The sequence below is a fragment of the Microcaecilia unicolor genome, chromosome 4 (genome assembly GCF_901765095.1).
Source record: "Microcaecilia unicolor chromosome 4, aMicUni1.1, whole genome shotgun sequence".
Taxonomy (NCBI): domain Eukaryota; kingdom Metazoa; phylum Chordata; class Amphibia; order Gymnophiona; family Siphonopidae; genus Microcaecilia; species Microcaecilia unicolor.
Genome location: NC_044034.1, coordinates 59,332,778 through 59,349,957, shown reverse-complemented (window position 1 = coordinate 59,349,957; position 17,180 = coordinate 59,332,778). Strand labels below are relative to the sequence as shown.

The following is a 17,180-nucleotide window of genomic DNA, read 5'->3' as shown; positions in this document are numbered from 1 at the left end:
AGTGTTGTCCTCCAACCTGCCCCTATAATAATGTAGGGACCTAGAGGCCCACTTGAGGTTGGCGGCATTTGAAGCACTGGCCAATAGAATTGGGGCATGAGCCCTGTGGGCCAGTGCCTAGCGATACCTTTGGTCCTGCGCATTCTTTATTTTTCGTGCTATTCATGCCCCTATCGCTCTAAGATGCTGTTCTATGCATTCAAATTTAACTTTCCTATGCTGACAAGTGAACTCTAATCTTCCCCTAAGACAAGTGGAGATACTTGCCACTGTCTTAAAGAAGAATATAATATTAACCCTGTGTTATATATAAATTAGCACTGTAAAAGTGGTAATTAGTAAGCGGCGATGGGAAAAAATACTCTTCTGAAAGATATAAGACGGCAGATGTTTTTCTCTTCTAGGCAGTAACTCGAACGCCTGGTAATGCTTTTCACCCAATAAGGCACAAACGGAGCGGGGCTGAGTGGCTGATCACCTCCTAGACTTCTTGGTACCCAGCCAAAATGCTGTGTTGCTGGCATTCTACCTCGGGAAAGATGGATTATCAGGAATTTCTATCTATTTCACATTATTTTGTATCTTTTAAATACGATTAGAAATAGAGAATACGATGGCAGGTAAAGACCACAAGGTCCATGTAGTCTGCTTATGTTCCTTTCCTGCTCTAATTCTGCAGAGCCTAATCCACTTTGGAAAAAATAATTAAAAAAAAAAAGCATTTATACCTAAGAGGTGGATTTTATTTACTGAGCCATATCGTAGCTCTGTGTCTCACCTTCCTCCTGTTCTGGACAAGATTCTTATATGCGGCTGTGTGGTAACTTGAAACAGACACAAGAGATTAATTACCACTTCTCTCTCCAAACTTACAGTCCTTCTGCAGACACGCCTTTGCTAACAAACGCAGGTATAATACAACCACACCAACAGTAAATAGCATACGTGCATATCAAGAATAGTCTGCATATTTTTTAAGCAAAAGAACCAGTGTTGGGCTGCCAGTGTCTCTACACCAACTCTATTCCACTAGGTAAGATGCTCTTTCCCTTGGTGAATTATTATTCTACTGGACTATTTTATTTAGTTTATAGTAATAAAATGTAAAGGCAGAAAAGAACCTACAGTAACAGATAGGAAAGCATCCCAGTCACACAAGAGAAGAAAGATGAATAAATACAAGACAGAAAAAAGAACAGGTCATCAACTCATTCTACAACCCCCAGACCTAAACTCCCAAAGGCCTGTTGAAACAAATGTGTCTTGAGTGATATTTTAAAACTCTTCAGAGACGTTTCAGCTTGTAATGCTAAAGGAAGGCTGTTCCATAGTGATGGTGCCAGAAAGAAAAATGCAGCCTGCCGGGCAAATTCCAGGCATGCAATAGCTGGAGAAGGGTGAACAAGGATCGTCAATAAATGATCTCAAAGAATGTGATGGCACTTAAGGGATTGACTGAAGAAGTCAAATATCTAGGAATTTCTTCACGGAGAGCCTTAAAATCAAGTAAAAGATTTTTGAATTGTAAACGGAATGAAACAACAAATCAGCTTTCTTACTCACGCTTACATGTGTACAGTTATGCCTGGGGATATATGTGCATATTTCATAAAATTCATGGGTGCACACATTTACACCAGAGCAAGTCTAACTGCACACTATTGCGGCTGGTTCTGCATTTGATTATATACAAGACTCACTCTCTTGAATTGTGTTGACGTTTCTGTATTGTTTGCTGTGTCTGTAGGTATATTTATTTTTATTGAATTTTCGTGTGATATTGAATAATTGGAATAAATATGTTAAATATTGATTGAATAAGTGAATAGCCACCATTTTTCTATTTACACTGATGATATGTGTTGTAGGCAAGCTCCTCAAACAAGAGGAGGAAGAAAACCAAGTCGGTCACTTGGACTTGGTTTTCTTCCACCTCTTGTTTGGTGTGCTTGCATTTTTGTGGAAGGAGTTGATCCCCCCCCTTTTCCCCTTTGTTTCCATTGGTAGCCAAGCTCCTGTCACCTCCCACCAGCACATTATAGAAACTCTGTGACTTCCTTTTACTTTTCTCCCACCACCCTTCTCCCTTGTACTGCCCTGTGACACCAGGTCTCTCTCTCCCACAGCACTTTTCTGGGTCTGCCTTCCTCCGTCATCCCTTCTATTACAGGTACTTTGCACTTTCCCTAAAGGGCTCACAATCTAAATTATATATTGTACCTGGAGCGATAGAGGGCTAAGTGACTTGCCCAGGGTCACACGGAGCTGCAGAGGGAATTGAACCTGGTTCCCCAGGATCTCAACCCACTGCCGACTGTCAGGCAGCAACGGGAATTGAACCCAGTTTCCCAGGCTTGCAACGCACTGCACTAACCATTAGGCCACTCCTTCCAATGGCAGCAAGAGTCATAAATGTAATGTAATTTAATGTAATATGTCACTTGTATTCTGAAACTCCCAAACCAAGGTTCAAAGTGGATCACAATTTAAACAAAATAACAAGAAAATATAAAAATTAAACATAGTATTGACAGAACAAATAAGTCTTTAAAGATTTCCAGAAAGATTAATAAGAAAACAGGGTTTGCAATTCACAGGGTAATGCACACTAAACTCCAACGGCTTCATAGGAAACTGAATTCTCAAAAAAAAATTTATAGCATATCCCAGATACTGAGGGGAAATAAACCAGTCGAGATTCAAATGATCTAGATGATCTATAATTACCAAGAAACAAGAACAGACTTACCAGGTATTCTGGACTGGTACCATCAAAAATTGTACATATCACAGCTTAAACTCAATCCTAGAGTGTACTGGAAGCCATTGTGAATAAATCAATGCTAATATTTCTTCAAGCGAAAGATAAGTTTGGCAGCAACATTCTGAAGCAGTTGAAACTTGGTACATAGTAGAGAATGACACTGGGATGAAGTTTGTCCCCATCTCCACCCCATCCTCACAGGTTCTGTCTCCGTCCCTGCCCCCGCAGGTTCTGTCCCCGTGGGCTCTGTCCTCATCTACAGAAGCCTTGAACACTTATGATTTTATATTGAAATCTTTTTATTAAAGTATAAAAAGGAACAATATGCTGTGCAACTGTTGTGTATAAATTACAAATAGAAAACAATAATAACAATGAGCAGCTATAATAACCCTCCTTCCCACCACCACCCTCTACCCTTCCAACTAGAAAATGACATGGGGGCATAGTTTGTCCCCGTGGGCTCTGTCCTCGTCCCCACGGTTACTGCTGTTCCCCATCCCCATGTCATTCTCTAGTGCAGAGTTTAACTGAGACAACGGAGTATAAACTGTTACAGTAGACTAAATGAGATAAGATGAGGACCTGAACTAGCAAAGAAAAATGCTCCACTGTAAGTAGAGTATGGCAGTCACTGCAGCAGCAGCAGCCCCCCTCCCCCAACCCAGAATACCAAAGAAGGTAGCAGCAGTAGTGGCAAGGAAAGCAGAGCTTCACCTATGGTCTCTGTGGCTGCTACTCCTGCTCTGAGCAGCAGGTTCTTTCTGGGGTAAAAAGCAGGCACCATAGAGCGGAGAGGAACAGAGCCAGTTGTGGAGTCAGCTAGTGCACTGGCAATGAGAGTATCACAGTGGGCAGAAAATGAGCTGACTCCATGGGAGCCAACTTTTCAAAAGCATTGGGGATGATAAGCCCAGTGGAAATAACCCTTCCTTGGACACATACAAGGAATTTTCTCAATAGCGGGGGTGCTCAAGCACCCACAGAGTCAGCTTCTATGACTAGTTCAGTTCCTCTGCACCCCATGGTGAATGCTTTTATACCCCAGAAAGAACCTGCTGCTCAGAGAAGGAGTAGCAACCACAGAGACCATAGGAGCAGCTCTGCTTTCCTCGCCACTACTGCTGCTACCTTTGGTATTCTGGGTTGAGGGTGGCCGCTGATGCTGCTCTAGATTAGTCTAATCCCACAGTGGCTGCCATTCTCTACTTACAGCGGAGGATTTCTCTTTGCTAGTTCAGGTCCTCATCTTATCTCATTTAGACTACTGTAACAGTTTATACTCAGTTGTCTCAGTTAAGCTCTATACCAAAGTTCAACAGCTTCAGAAAGTTGCTGCCAACCTTACGTGCATTGCTCCTGCCACTCCATGTCTGTCCCACAGCCACTGCTTTACTTTGGGCCCAGGAGACCCGGCATGGGATCCAGGAAGAGGGGGGGACCAGATAGCCTGGAAGTAATTCCAAGGATTCAGAAGATTTAGATTGCCTGCAAATTTTTTCTCCTGTCGCCACAAAAAGGAATTGGGTCACTGTACCTTCAATCCACATGTCAAGTCAGTTTTCTTCAATAGGGACCCTTCTTTATAAAGGCTTAATGCATACTTATAACAAAAGGAAAATGAGAAAAACCAGGTAACAGAAAGATGCCAAGTAAATTGATCAATTAATTTTTCCTTCTTTCATAATTCATGAGCTTAAGTAAGTATATCCCAGCTGCGTATAGTGCTGGTTCTCAAGCATGTCTAAATTTGCTCATATTGAAACAGTTTGTGCAAAAGCACTCATTATTACTATGAACCATTTATTCTGGATCATGAGAAGCCGATGCACCCTTCCACCAGCAGATATCTAACACAGATATAAATCCAGGTGTCCCATGATTATAATCATTCATAGGTTAACAGTTAATTTTATTTATTTATTTGTTGCATTTGTATCCCACCTTATCCCACCTCTTTGCAGGCTCAAAGTGGCTTACAATACATTATGAGTAGTGGAAGAATGTTAGTAAATAAACATTTAGTATTGCAGGGTTTTGGTCAGCATGATGATAATAAAACAAAGTAATAGTATACAGGCAGATATTAAGAGACAATTCTGAATATAGATGGGCGAGTTGTGCATATTCACATTGGTTGATCTTTGTGGTAGGCTTTATTAAAAAGATGGGTCTTCAGTAATGAGCGGAAGTTCGTTCTTTTGTGAATCGATTTCAAGCTGCGCGGCAGTGCATTCCATAACTGCGTGCTCAGGTAGGTGAAGTTTGACGCATGCATTAGTTTGTATTTCATTCCTTTGCAGCTGGAGAAGTGCAGATCAAGGAATGTGCGGGATGATCTTTTGGCATTCCTAGGTGGTAAGTCAATCAGGTCTGACATGTAAGCTGGTGCGTCTCCATGGATAATTTTATGAACTAGTGAGCATACCTTGAACGTGATACGTTTCTTAAGTGGGAGCCAGTGTAATTTTTCTCATAAGGGCTTGGCACTTTCAAATTTTGGTTTGCCAAATATGTCTAGCTGCAGTGTTCTGGGCTGTTTGGAGTTTCTTGATTATTTGTTCTTTGCAGCCGGCATATAGTGCGTTGCAATAGTCTAGATGACTGAGTACCATTGATTTTACCAGGTTGCGGAAAACACTCCTTGGGAAGAAAGGTCGTATTCTTTTTAATTTCCACATTGAGTGGAATATCTTCTTGGTTGTATTTTTTGCATGGTTCTCTAGTGTTAGGTGTCGATCAATGGTAACTCCAAGAATTTTTAGGGTTTCTGAGACAGGAAAGTTTAGGGTTGGTGTGTTAATGGCGGTGAATTCTTTCTTGTTGTGTTGTGAGGTGAGTATTAGGCATTGGGTCTTTTCTGCATTGAATTTTAGCCGAAATGCGTCCGCCCAGGAATGCATGATATTGAGACTTTGGTTGATGTCATTGGAAATTTATTTTAGGTCTTGTGTGATGTGTGATAAGTCCCAGAACGGGACAGAGAATAAGTGGAATTGCACCTTACAGTTAACACATGGTAAGCTACTGTGTATAACTGTTAACGTGGCACAGTTAACAGCACCTGAAGCTAACTGCAATTGCATTTTCTGCCACTTGGTTGAGGCACAGGTAAAGAATTTTTCTCAGAATTTTTCTCAGCATTTAATAAATGGCAAAATGCCATAAAAAAATGCCACGCCTAGCGCTAATTACTGAGGCACCCTAGCATAAGGTGATGTAAGCAGGCACAATCTCTTATGCCAATTCAAGGCAGACATAAGTGGAATCCACCTCTTTACCACTGCTTTTGACTCCTAACTCACTTGCCCTGTCCTTTATCCTCACCGCTTTATTCCCTTACCATTAATTGTTCTTTCTTAAGTGTACTGTCTTATCTAGATTGTGAGCTCTTTGAGCAGGGACTGTCTTTGTGTATGGTGTACAGCGCTGCGTATGCCTTGTAGCGCTATAGAAATGATAAGTAGTAGTAGTAGAATCAGTGGCATAGCCAAGGGTGGGCCCAAGCCCACCCACTTTGGACTCAGACCCACCCAGTAGCAGCACACCTATGATGTGGCTGGCAGGGATCCTCAAGCCCCACCAGCTGAAAACTCCAACAACTATCCCTCCTGCATACCTTGTAAATAGCAGATCTTCGCCTGCAGCGAGCAGCGACTGATAAATACTGTTTGCACAGGCCCCACAGCCTTCCCTCTGATGTATTCCCACCTGTGTGGAAACATGAAGTTGCATCAGAGGGAAGGCTGTGGGGCCAGCATGAGCAGTGCGTATTAGTTGCTGCTCACTACTGGTGAAAATCTGCTATTTAAAAGGTATGCAGGGGAGGGGGGATGTTTGAGAGACCATATGCCATGCAGGCGAGAGAGGGAGAGACCAAATCATTTGTGGGACAGGGCAGAGTTCTTCTGCCCACCCATCTTGGGGCCAGGCCCACCCAAAATTGGGTGTCTGGTTATGCCCCTGTATTGAATATAATCAGCACACAACTGATTGTATTCGATAAGTTGCGCACTTTGGGGGTCCTTTTACAAAGCCGCATAGGCACCTACGTGTGTTCAACATGCTTCAAATTGGAACTACTGCCCGGCTACTGCTTGCCCTGGGCGGTAAATTCCGTTTTTGACACGTCCAATACGCGCGATAAAAAATATTTTCTACCGAATGGTGCTTGCCCGGTCCTAAGCGTCAGTGTACACACATTGACGCTTACCACCTGATTAGCACGTGAGACCTTACTGCCAAGTTCAATGGGTGGTGGTAAGGTTTCAGGCCGAAAATGGATGTGTTCTGGTTTTAACTTTGCCGCAAGTCCATTTTCAGCCACAAAGAAAAAAAGGCCTTTAATCCAGGTGTGCTGAAAAATTGTTCTGCACGCATCCAAAACACGAGCCTACACCAGCGCAGGCCAGTTTTTGGCACGCCATAAAAAAAAGGGCCCCTTTGGTAGGCATAACACCCCATGATACCCCCTTGTTCTGCTCAGTTATGCACTAAGAGACATATGTGCCAATTATATAGGATGATAGCAATTAGCACTTGTGTGTGATTTGTTCTTTTTGGCACCGCTAGCATGGGTAATCAACATTATTCTATCAGTGACATGTAAATTTAGGAGCTTGTGTACATAATTGCCTTTATACTATACATATAAATAAGTCAAACATGAAATACAAGTAGATGAAAGTTTAAAATACAGGGGGGGGGGGGGCTGATATTCAGACCACAGGAGTTAGCCGGGCTACCTCCCATGGTCAGCACTGAGCCCAGATGTTCAATGCCGGGCCAGCATTGAATATCTGGTTTATTTTTGGCTGGTTTCAACTTAACCAGCCAAATCAATATTCAGCACTAGCTTGTTAAGTTGAAACTGGCCAAAGATAGGCCTGCTATTTCAGCGGCCCAATTCAGCTGCCAGATTTAGCCGGCGATGCATTGAATCTTAGCAGATAACCGGCTATGTCACGCAATATAGCCGGTTATCCACTAAGCCAGTGGTTTCCAGACCTGGTCCTGGGGGCACCCCAGCCAGCCTAGTTTTCAGGATATCCACAAAGAATATTCATGAGAGAGATTTGCATGCAGCGGAGGCAGTGCACCCAAATCTCCCTCATGAATATTCATTGTGGATATCCTAAAAACCTGACCGGCCGGGTGGGGGGGGGGGGGGGGGGGTGCCTCTAGGACCAGGTTTTGAGAACCACTGCACTAAGCATTGTCTGCTGAATATTCACGGATAGCCAGTTAAGTGCTATTTAATCAGCCAGGACCTGAATATCAGGCAGAGTTATTTTTGGAATTCTGTGCCTGGCACATATCTCCCTACTTACAAATAATCACAGCAACCTGCTATGGATATAGGAATCCTAAAGCTGTAATTGTCTATTGGTTAATAGTGGCAGTTTTTTTTGCTTTACAAAGTCCAGGAAGGAGTTAGCTAGTGAATTGTAAGCCATCAAACATGGTATTAAGCCAGCTATAAAACCAAAATAAAAAAAAAATGTGTTGCCATTTCTTTCCATTCCAGCAAACTGCAAAGTACAAAACGGGACATAAAGTGGCTTCATGGAGTAAGCGGTGAGTGGTTTGAAGAAATACAGAGGAAAAAATTTCGAAATGACCCAGATGTGAGCAGCATATTAAGGCAACCCCTAACCTATAGACTGAGGAGGATAACACGATACGGTGAGTCAGAGTGCAAGAACTGCTAACTAGTTTTCTCCGTCACACTGGGTGGAGTGGGGTGAGGTAACAGACAGGAAAAAAAAATTAATCTGAGAAAATCTCTCAGACTGCAGGTTTATATGACGTCACATTTTTTTTTTTGCTGAAACCTGTCTTTCTTTCGTTCTAGAAATATAAGAACTACAACTGTTTTAAATTAATAAACAGTCAAGTGAGTAAACACATCAATTGTTTGTGTTGACTAAGTACTAAAAAACGTTGTGTATCCAACGTCCATTGCTGCTGGCATTGTGGACTGTATACAGCCCATGTTAGCCCTCTGCGGACTTGCCAGATTTGCATTTTCAAAATCTGCAAGCAGCCTGCAACAGGTTTCTGATTCCAGAAGGAAAGCAGAACCATTAGTTGACGTGATCATTATGTAATTAATGAAGTAATTGTTCTGGATGCACATGTATGTGACTGAAAGGAGCTGTAGTCTGTGGGGACTGTTGATACAAAGACAGGAGGATGGAACTTATCAAGGGAAAAGCCCCCAGGGCCAGGATTAAAAGTCTATATTTCTACTTCAGAATCCCAGCCCACCTCCAGTAAGCCTGTTTTTCACTTTCTTTTTTTTTAAATCACCTTGAGGATAATTTTATAAAGCTTTTACATGCAGAAAAGGGCTCTTATAAAACTGTGGTCAAATATTTATTTATTTTATTTATTTATTGCATTTGTATCCCACATTCCCCCACCTATTTGCAGGCTCAATGTGGCTTACATAGATTTGATAACATTGTCATAACAGGATATCGGATACAATTAGTAATGTGTAGCACTTAGGAAGGGGTGAGGGAAGAGGGAAGAGAGTTGTTAGGGTAATTATAGGAGGTGTGCGCTCATAGTTGAGTGCATATAAATATGTGCATATAAGTACATGTGCCCTCAAGATTGAACATGCTGGTACGTATAAAGAGCATATAGCGGAGAGGATCAAAGTACACAGCACAAGCAGTCCAGAAAAAAGCACAAATGGTTCTCAAGAGTGGAACAAGTGTACTTTATTAATGACCCGACAGGGGCAACAATATGTGCATCTAGTTTTGCTTGGATTGACCCCTGAGGCAGGCAGTAGACATGCCGAAATGCAGCCCGTGTCGGGTCATTAATAAAGCACACTTGTTCCACTCTTGGGGAGCCCTTTGTGCTTTTTTTCTGGTATGCTTGTATGTATACCGTGCATACACATTCCTGGTACAGAGTAGGCAGAGTTGTGACATAGATGCTTATTTTATAAAATATGTGTGTCTGTGCATAGAGAACATGAATGCACACTTACTTCACAGCAGGTGTAAATTTGTGCATGAGGATTTGTGTGCCACTGGGGCTGGTTCTGGATGCTTAGTTCCCTATGTTGCTTTTATAAAATACAATCTTCCCCGATAGCTTCGGCATTAAATATCTGTTTTTTGTTTGTTTGTTTTTTTGAGCCGGCTAACACATAGTGAAGTCAATATTCAGCCCGTGACCACATAAGCCAAACCGCTTAAAGATAGGACTGCTATTTATGTGGCCCAGTTAAAATGGTTTACTTATGTGGTGAGAGGCTGAATATCGGCACTTGACCCGACTCTGCCTCTGGAATGTCCACAAGTTAGCCACTTTTGAATTTGGCGCTAACCGGTCATTTTCAGCAAATGACCGGATAGCCTCAAACAAGCAATTTAACTGGTCAGCGGCCATTTCCGGCCAGTTAAACCACTTTGAAGATCGGCCGGACTGTCTTCAAAATACAACCTGTCCAACATTGTATCATCAACTTGATAACAATATTACATAACTAAGGACTATAGTGAAAGAAGAACCATCGGAGCAGGTATGAGGAAGTTCCATTCTTGCTCCCTCAACTGTCTTCCTGCAATCCAAACATCGGCCCCCCCCAAAAAATGACTCCTTAAACATGCAAGTGCATCAAAAAGATTTTTTCAGATTTAATAATAAAAATATCAAAAGTGTATTATTTAACTTAAGGGCTGTCAATAGCAAAAACCTCACAGAAAAGAATTTATGCTACCAATCATTTGAGTTCCTGAATGAATTATTCTGAATCCCGTGGCACTTGAACATGCAGCAGTACAGCAAACATAAGAGCCTTTTGAAAATTGACTTAATTTGGCTCAATATTCAGCCACAGTGGCAAGCCAAAACACTGACTGAGGCATTTAAAAAAATAATATATATATTTAGCATTGCCAGCAGCTATATGGATGGTGATGATATTCAGCCATATGGTAAAGTGGTGTAAGATAAACCACCATTTTTTAATGACTTTAACATACCGTATATTACTGCCATTTGTATATGGCCACTCCGCTCTGCCCCGCCACTAGGTGGATAATGCTGAGCAATCTGAGGAACCTGTAGTGCCACCGAAAATTCATGAATGGGGGACTTATGTGTATAGCAGTGGTGGCTGTTCTGATAAGTCCTTTTGAAAACTGGGTTGATTGTGTTTAATGAGCATGTCCCCTTTCGGCCTGCACAAAAGGAATACATGTGACCCGCTGACTGAAAAGGTATCAAAAGTGTGTGGTGTATGACTTATTTATACCACAATTGCATAATCCTGCAAAATTTCAGCCTCCAGTATGGACTAATTACCATCCTTACAAAATTAGAAACATTATCAATTTTTTAAAAATGCATTTGAAAAATCACAAACTTAAAACGTCTAGAAACAGAGAAAAATGTAGGCAGATAAAGATCATATGGCCCATGCATGCCATCTACTCTACCTGTCACTCCCTATGTACTTGTCCCAAGTTCTCTTGAATTCAGATACTGTTTTTGTCTCCATCACTTCTGCCAGGAGGCTGTTCCATGAATTACCCACCCTTTCCATGAAGAAGTATTTCCTCAGATCTCTTCTAAATCTATCCCCGTGCACCTTCATCCTGTGCCAGAGCTTCCTTTCAGTTGAAAGAGACTTGCTTCCTGTACATTTATGCCGCATAGGTATTTAAATGTCACTATCATATCTTCCCTCTCCCGCCTTTCTTCAAAAGTGTATATATTGAGATCTTAGTTTGTCCCCATAAGTTTTATGATGAAGACACTGACCATTTTAGTAGCCACCCTCTGGACTGACTCCATCCTGTTATATCTTTTTAAAGGTGTGGGCTCCAGAATTGTACACAATATTCTAAATATTCAGGGGCATCATCACCTCCTTTTTTCTACTGGCCATTCTTCTCCCTATGCACCCAAGCATCCTTCTAGCTTTTGCCATTACCTTTTCTACTGTTTGGCCACCTTAAGATCATCACATACGATTACACCCAAGTCCTGCCCCTCTTTCATAAGCAAAAGTTCTTCACTCCTTAAACTGTACCATTCCCTCAGATTTTTGCAGCCAAAATGCATGACCGTGTATTTTTTAGCATTAAATCTAAGCTGCCAAATTCCAGATTATTCCTCTAGCTTCGCTAAGTCTTTCTTCGTGTTATCCACACCATCATGGGTGTCTACCCTATTGCAGATTTTGGTATCATCCGCAAAGAGGCTAATCTACCAAAGAGGGCTTTAAACTAAAATCAATGGGGGCAGGGTGATCAAAGCTCTCAGGTAAGTGAAGCATTAAATACCTCTACACAAATAGGGAAAAGGGGCAATGTATGGAAAGGAGTGTACACTAATGCCCGAAGTACTGGAAATAAGGTTTTAGATCTTGAGGCTGTGATGGAAGAGGCTGATTTGGATTTAGGGGGGATCATAGAGACATGGATCACAGAGGACCATGACTGGGATATAGCTATACCGGAATATAGCCTTTATCTCTGTTATTTGTAACTCCATTTTTGGTACATTTTTGCTCAGTGGGTCACAGATGTCCATCCCTGAACACCATTCCTGTGACTAGACTGTTGACTAGATCTTACTTGCTTCTGTTAGAGGGGTATTATTAGGCCCCTTTATTTATATCTGGCAGCATGTGTGTGGTCCAAAAATGAAAAGTGACACTTTTAAGGAAGGTACTGCATGAGCAGTTAATCAGTGAAGCAGGTAGTCCCGGCATGTTATAAGTAAGGATGTATTCATTGCAGCTGCTGAGCATGGAGGTGGGGTATGAGAGAAAGAGAGGCTCAGATTTAGCAGCTTCATAGGTTACTGATAATTCTATGGACTATGGCTCCCTCTCCGTTTTCGCATCCTGTTCAAACTTCTTCTACTAACCTATAGATGTACTCATTCTGCTGCTCCCCAGTATCTCTCCACACTCGTCCTTCCCTACACCCCTTCCCGTGCACTCCGTTCCATGGATAAATCTTTCTGATCTGTTCCCTTCTCCACTACTGCCAACTCCAGACTTCGCGCCTTCTGTCTCGCTGCACCCTACACCTGGAATAAACTTCCTGAGCCCCTATGTGTTGCCCCATCCTTGGCCACCTTTAAATCTAGACTGAAAGCCCACCTCTTTAACATTGGTTTTGACTCGTAACCACTTGTAACCACTTGTAACCACTCGCCTCCACCTACCCTCCTCTCCTCCTTCCTGTACACATTAATTGATTTGATTTGCTTACTTTATTTTTGTCTATTACACTGTCTTTCTTCTATGTTTGTGCAGCGCTGCGTACGCCTTGTAGCGCTATAGAAATGCTAAATAGTAGTAGTAGTAGTAGTAGTAGACTTTAACATTCAGTGACAGCTCGGTGCCAAGTTCCCTCTGAGACCTACCAATTCATGTCACAAATTTCTTTGATGCTCTACAATCCTCCTACACAGTGTTAATTAATCAAATGCATCTGCTTGTAAACACATTTTAGATTCAACAGATTTTAAAATGTCAAGAACAAAATCCCAAAAGAATACTGCTACCTCGCCTTCCATTCTGGGATTTCGATCTCCATTCACTTCATTGTTCTCCTTCAGGAAACTGGAGAAGCAAAGTGCAAAGCCACAGTCGCAACAGAAGGGGTAAGTTGAGACAACAGGCAGTTTACTTGTTCTATTTGTTCAAATAAAACCAACCAAGCAGTTGGGTGGGAAAGAAACTTGACAGTTTAAAGATGCAAATTGTAGGAGTCGTTAATGTCAATTTCTCTTTGCTGGGCATTACCTAGTCATTGATGACGTACATCCAGCTTTTCAAATATCTCTGGAATCCTTCTGCTGTGAAAGATATGAAGGAGCTTCCTCATGTTGTTTACCTGGGGCTTTTGGGTCTTTTTATTTTTTTCGCTCATGGAATGCAGGTCAGTGGATGGAAGCTATCAATCTTTAAAGAAAATAGTGTCCCCCACTATTTTTCACGCTTTCAAAAAGTGCAAAGACCGGGGGACACTCAAATTTACATGGAAATACTTTTAAAACAAATAGGAGGAAATATTGAATAGTTAAGCTCTGGAATTCGTTGCCGGAGGATGTGGTAATGGCAGTTAGCATATCTGGGTTTAAAAAAGTTTTGGACAAGCTCCTAGAGGAAATGTCCATGAGATAGACATGGGGGAAGCCACTGCTTGCCTGGGATTGGTAGCATGGAACGTTGCTACTGTTTGGGTTTCTGCCAGGTACTTGTGACCTGGATTGGCCACTGTTGAAGCAGGTTACTGGGCTAGATGGACCACTGGTCTGTCCCAGTATGGCTATTCTTATGTACCAAGTTTGGCAATTCATAAATCTCTTCCAGAGTCCATTCAAAATATTAACATTAAGTAAAACTAGTTAGTCACTAGCCATGGCTGGTGTTAGACATTGAGGGGCCCAGTGCAGAAACCAGGGAGGGGGCTCAAAAGCTGGCCTTCATTCTGTCCTCCCTTTAGCTTGAGGCAGGTTTGGGGCCTCTATGGTATGGGGGCCCAGGGCAGTTGCCCTGTTTGACACCCCCTAATGCCGACCCTGTCACTAGCACATTAACCAGTGTGCATCAAACCCAGTGCATCTTATTACCTGGATAACAGTGCGTATGCTGTTCATCCCTAGAATACTTTGAGGGGCTCTTTTACTAAACTGCACTAAGGTTTTGCATGTAACTTGACTTTTTACACCAAAAATGAACATGCCTTAAGCAGAATCTGCACGCTAATTGTTAGGGGTGTGCCTAATGGGTCATCTACATCTACTGCACTGAAAAATTCATTACCACCTGTTAACACTGCTAGCCCAGATACATACTGTCTCCTGTTAAGTGATCCTGTGCTAACAGCGCAATCAACAGCACCCGGTATGTTTTTCCTGTGCCAACTGCAGTATACTATTCATGCCCATTCTCTGTCCATACCCTGCTTAGTTCCTGCCTCAACACAAAAGACACTTAAACACGTAAATTGTAAATTAGCATGTGCTAAATCACTGTGTTGACAGTTGGTGCACATATTCAGTAGTTAATTAGCTTGTTAAGTGCTTAATGCACTTTAATGAAAGACCCCCTTAGGTAAAGACTAGACAATTTTCAGATAATCAAATAACCAGGTAAATTATCTGGATAAATGATTTCTGAAGACTGCCCTCTTTTTAATAGCAACTTTCTGTTTTATAATGATCCTAAAATTTGATGTTTCTTCACCTTTGCCAAAGGGCACTAAAGAGTTTTTAAAGAGGACCACACTGCTAGCAAGGAAAGGTATTTTGTTCCATTGGATGCTAGGGGATGCCCCTTCCGTAGCTCAATGGAGATCTCAGGTGATCTTGCTCCTAACTGTAGACTGATATTGGATGGAGGAGTGGCCTAGCGGTTAGAGCACTGGTCTTGACATACAGAGGTGGCCGGATCAAATCTCACTGCTGCTCCTTGTGGTCTAGGGCAAGTCACTCAACCCTCCATTGCTTCAGTTTCTACAAACTTAGATTGTGAGCTCTCCAGGAACCTGAATGTAAATCACCTTGAGCTACTACTGAAAAAGGTGTGAGCAAAATCCAAATAAATAAAGGAGTACAATTCCAGCATACTTGAGAACCCTTTTGGAATTCACTAACCTCTTTGACACATAGTCTTATTTTAAATTTGTGATATCAAGGTGTTCTAAGCAATCCTTCTTGGAGATGTATATTGCACTTTCGTGCTGTGGGAGAATGGGTAATCCTTTAGATTGAGTTCATCTTAAAATGGTTCTTACTTTGTATTCTGTATTTGTTACTTATTCAATAAATATATTTCAAACATGTGGAGGTGAATTTTTGATATGACGTCTAAATCCAACTTTGGACATTTTGCGGAAAACGTCCAAAAATCCAGTACCAAAACATGGCCATTTTCAAACCTGAAAAACATCTTTTTTTTTTTTTTTTTAAATGGCCATTTGATAGACATTTTTGTGCTCAGTGCATCTATCTTTTTGGGCCATTTAAAAAAACAAACAAACCCTAAAACATCCAAGTGAAAAACGCACAAAATCAAGCCATTGAGATGTGAGAGGAGCCAGTATTCTTAGTAGACTAGCCACACAGACATCCCCACAGAGCAGTGGGGTACTGCAGTGGACTTCACATAAAAGGGCCTAAGTACACATTTCACCCTTCCCCCCTTATATTGTATGGTGAGCCCTCCAAAACCCACCAAAAACCTACTGCTCCCAACTGTACACCACTACAAAAGTCCTTATGCCTGCAAGTGTCACCTATATGTGGGTACAGTAGGTTTTCGGTGGGTTTTGGAGGGCTTGCACTTTCCACCACAAGTGTAACAGAGTGAGTTATGGGCCTGGGTCCCCTTCTATACAATGTACTGCATAGACCACTAGGCTACTCCAGGGACTTGCTTGTTTCTCTAATAGGACTGGCCATAACATCTGAAACTGTCATAGAGCCTTTGATATGTATTGTTTCTTTTACATATTTGTTAGGGGTTGGAAGGGGTCAGTGACCAATGTGGGATTAAGCAGGGTCATACCTTAATCCCTTCAGTGGTCATCTAGTTATTTGGGACACCTTTTTGTGAATTAGTTGTTATTAAAACAGGTCTAGCCCAAAACATCTAGGGTTGTAGCTCTGGATATTTTTGCTTTGTTCCATTATGGCAGAAAAACGTCCAAGCGTTAGGAACACCCAGATCTCGCCTCCAACACGCCCCCTTGTGATTTGGACACACTTCAGAGGAACTGCATAGAAAAATGTCTTAAAATAGGTTTCAGAAATAGTGATTTGGACGTCTTGGGAAAAGAAACATCCAGATGCCGCTTTGTGTCACTTTATGGATGTTTTTCTGTTTTGAAAATGAGCCCCATAGTGATCCTAAGAAAAGTGAATCAGTTTTTCAAAAGTGATGTTTCTTTAATCTAAACAAAGATGATCATGGGAAGGGAAGTTTCTAGAGCCATTTATCTGAATACAACGGCATCACAAAAAATTGCCCTACTCAGTGTAGTACTCAGGCTTGCTCAATATGCATATAGTTAGCTGAATTAAGAAAAAAGCATTCCAAGCTCTATGTTAGGTTGGGGGAGTAAAACAGGTTATTTATATGGGGTTTCCAAAGCCAAACCTGCCATTTTACCCCCTTCGGCCACCCACAAAAACAGCAGGTGCAAAGTACACAGGCACATTTAGGAGGCCATTTACTAACAGCATGTGCTAAGGACATTACTGCAGGGCACGTTGCGTAAAATGGCTCCAGTGTCGGATTACATACGTTAATGGCATTAGCATGCACCGGCAAGAAGTGATCCACTGATTTTCAGAAAGAACCTACCTGAGTTGTTTCTCTTTGAAAATTAGTTACTGAGGATGCATGGTAAAAGTACCCCTGTAC

The 17,180-nt window shown here is 41.9% G+C and overlaps 1 protein-coding gene across 1 annotated transcript in view; it reads left to right on the top strand.

Annotated features, from left to right (window-relative positions):
• Nucleotides 1-17,180, top strand: part of EXPH5 (exophilin 5) — an 84,844-nt gene that overhangs the window by 51,968 nt on the left and 15,696 nt on the right. The window contains exons 2-3 of the mRNA XM_030200275.1: nucleotides 8,292-8,449; nucleotides 13,261-13,411. Of these exons, the coding sequence (XP_030056135.1) occupies nucleotides 8,292-8,449; nucleotides 13,261-13,411 (309 nt within the window). The remainder of the gene's footprint in view (nucleotides 1-8,291; nucleotides 8,450-13,260; nucleotides 13,412-17,180) is intronic.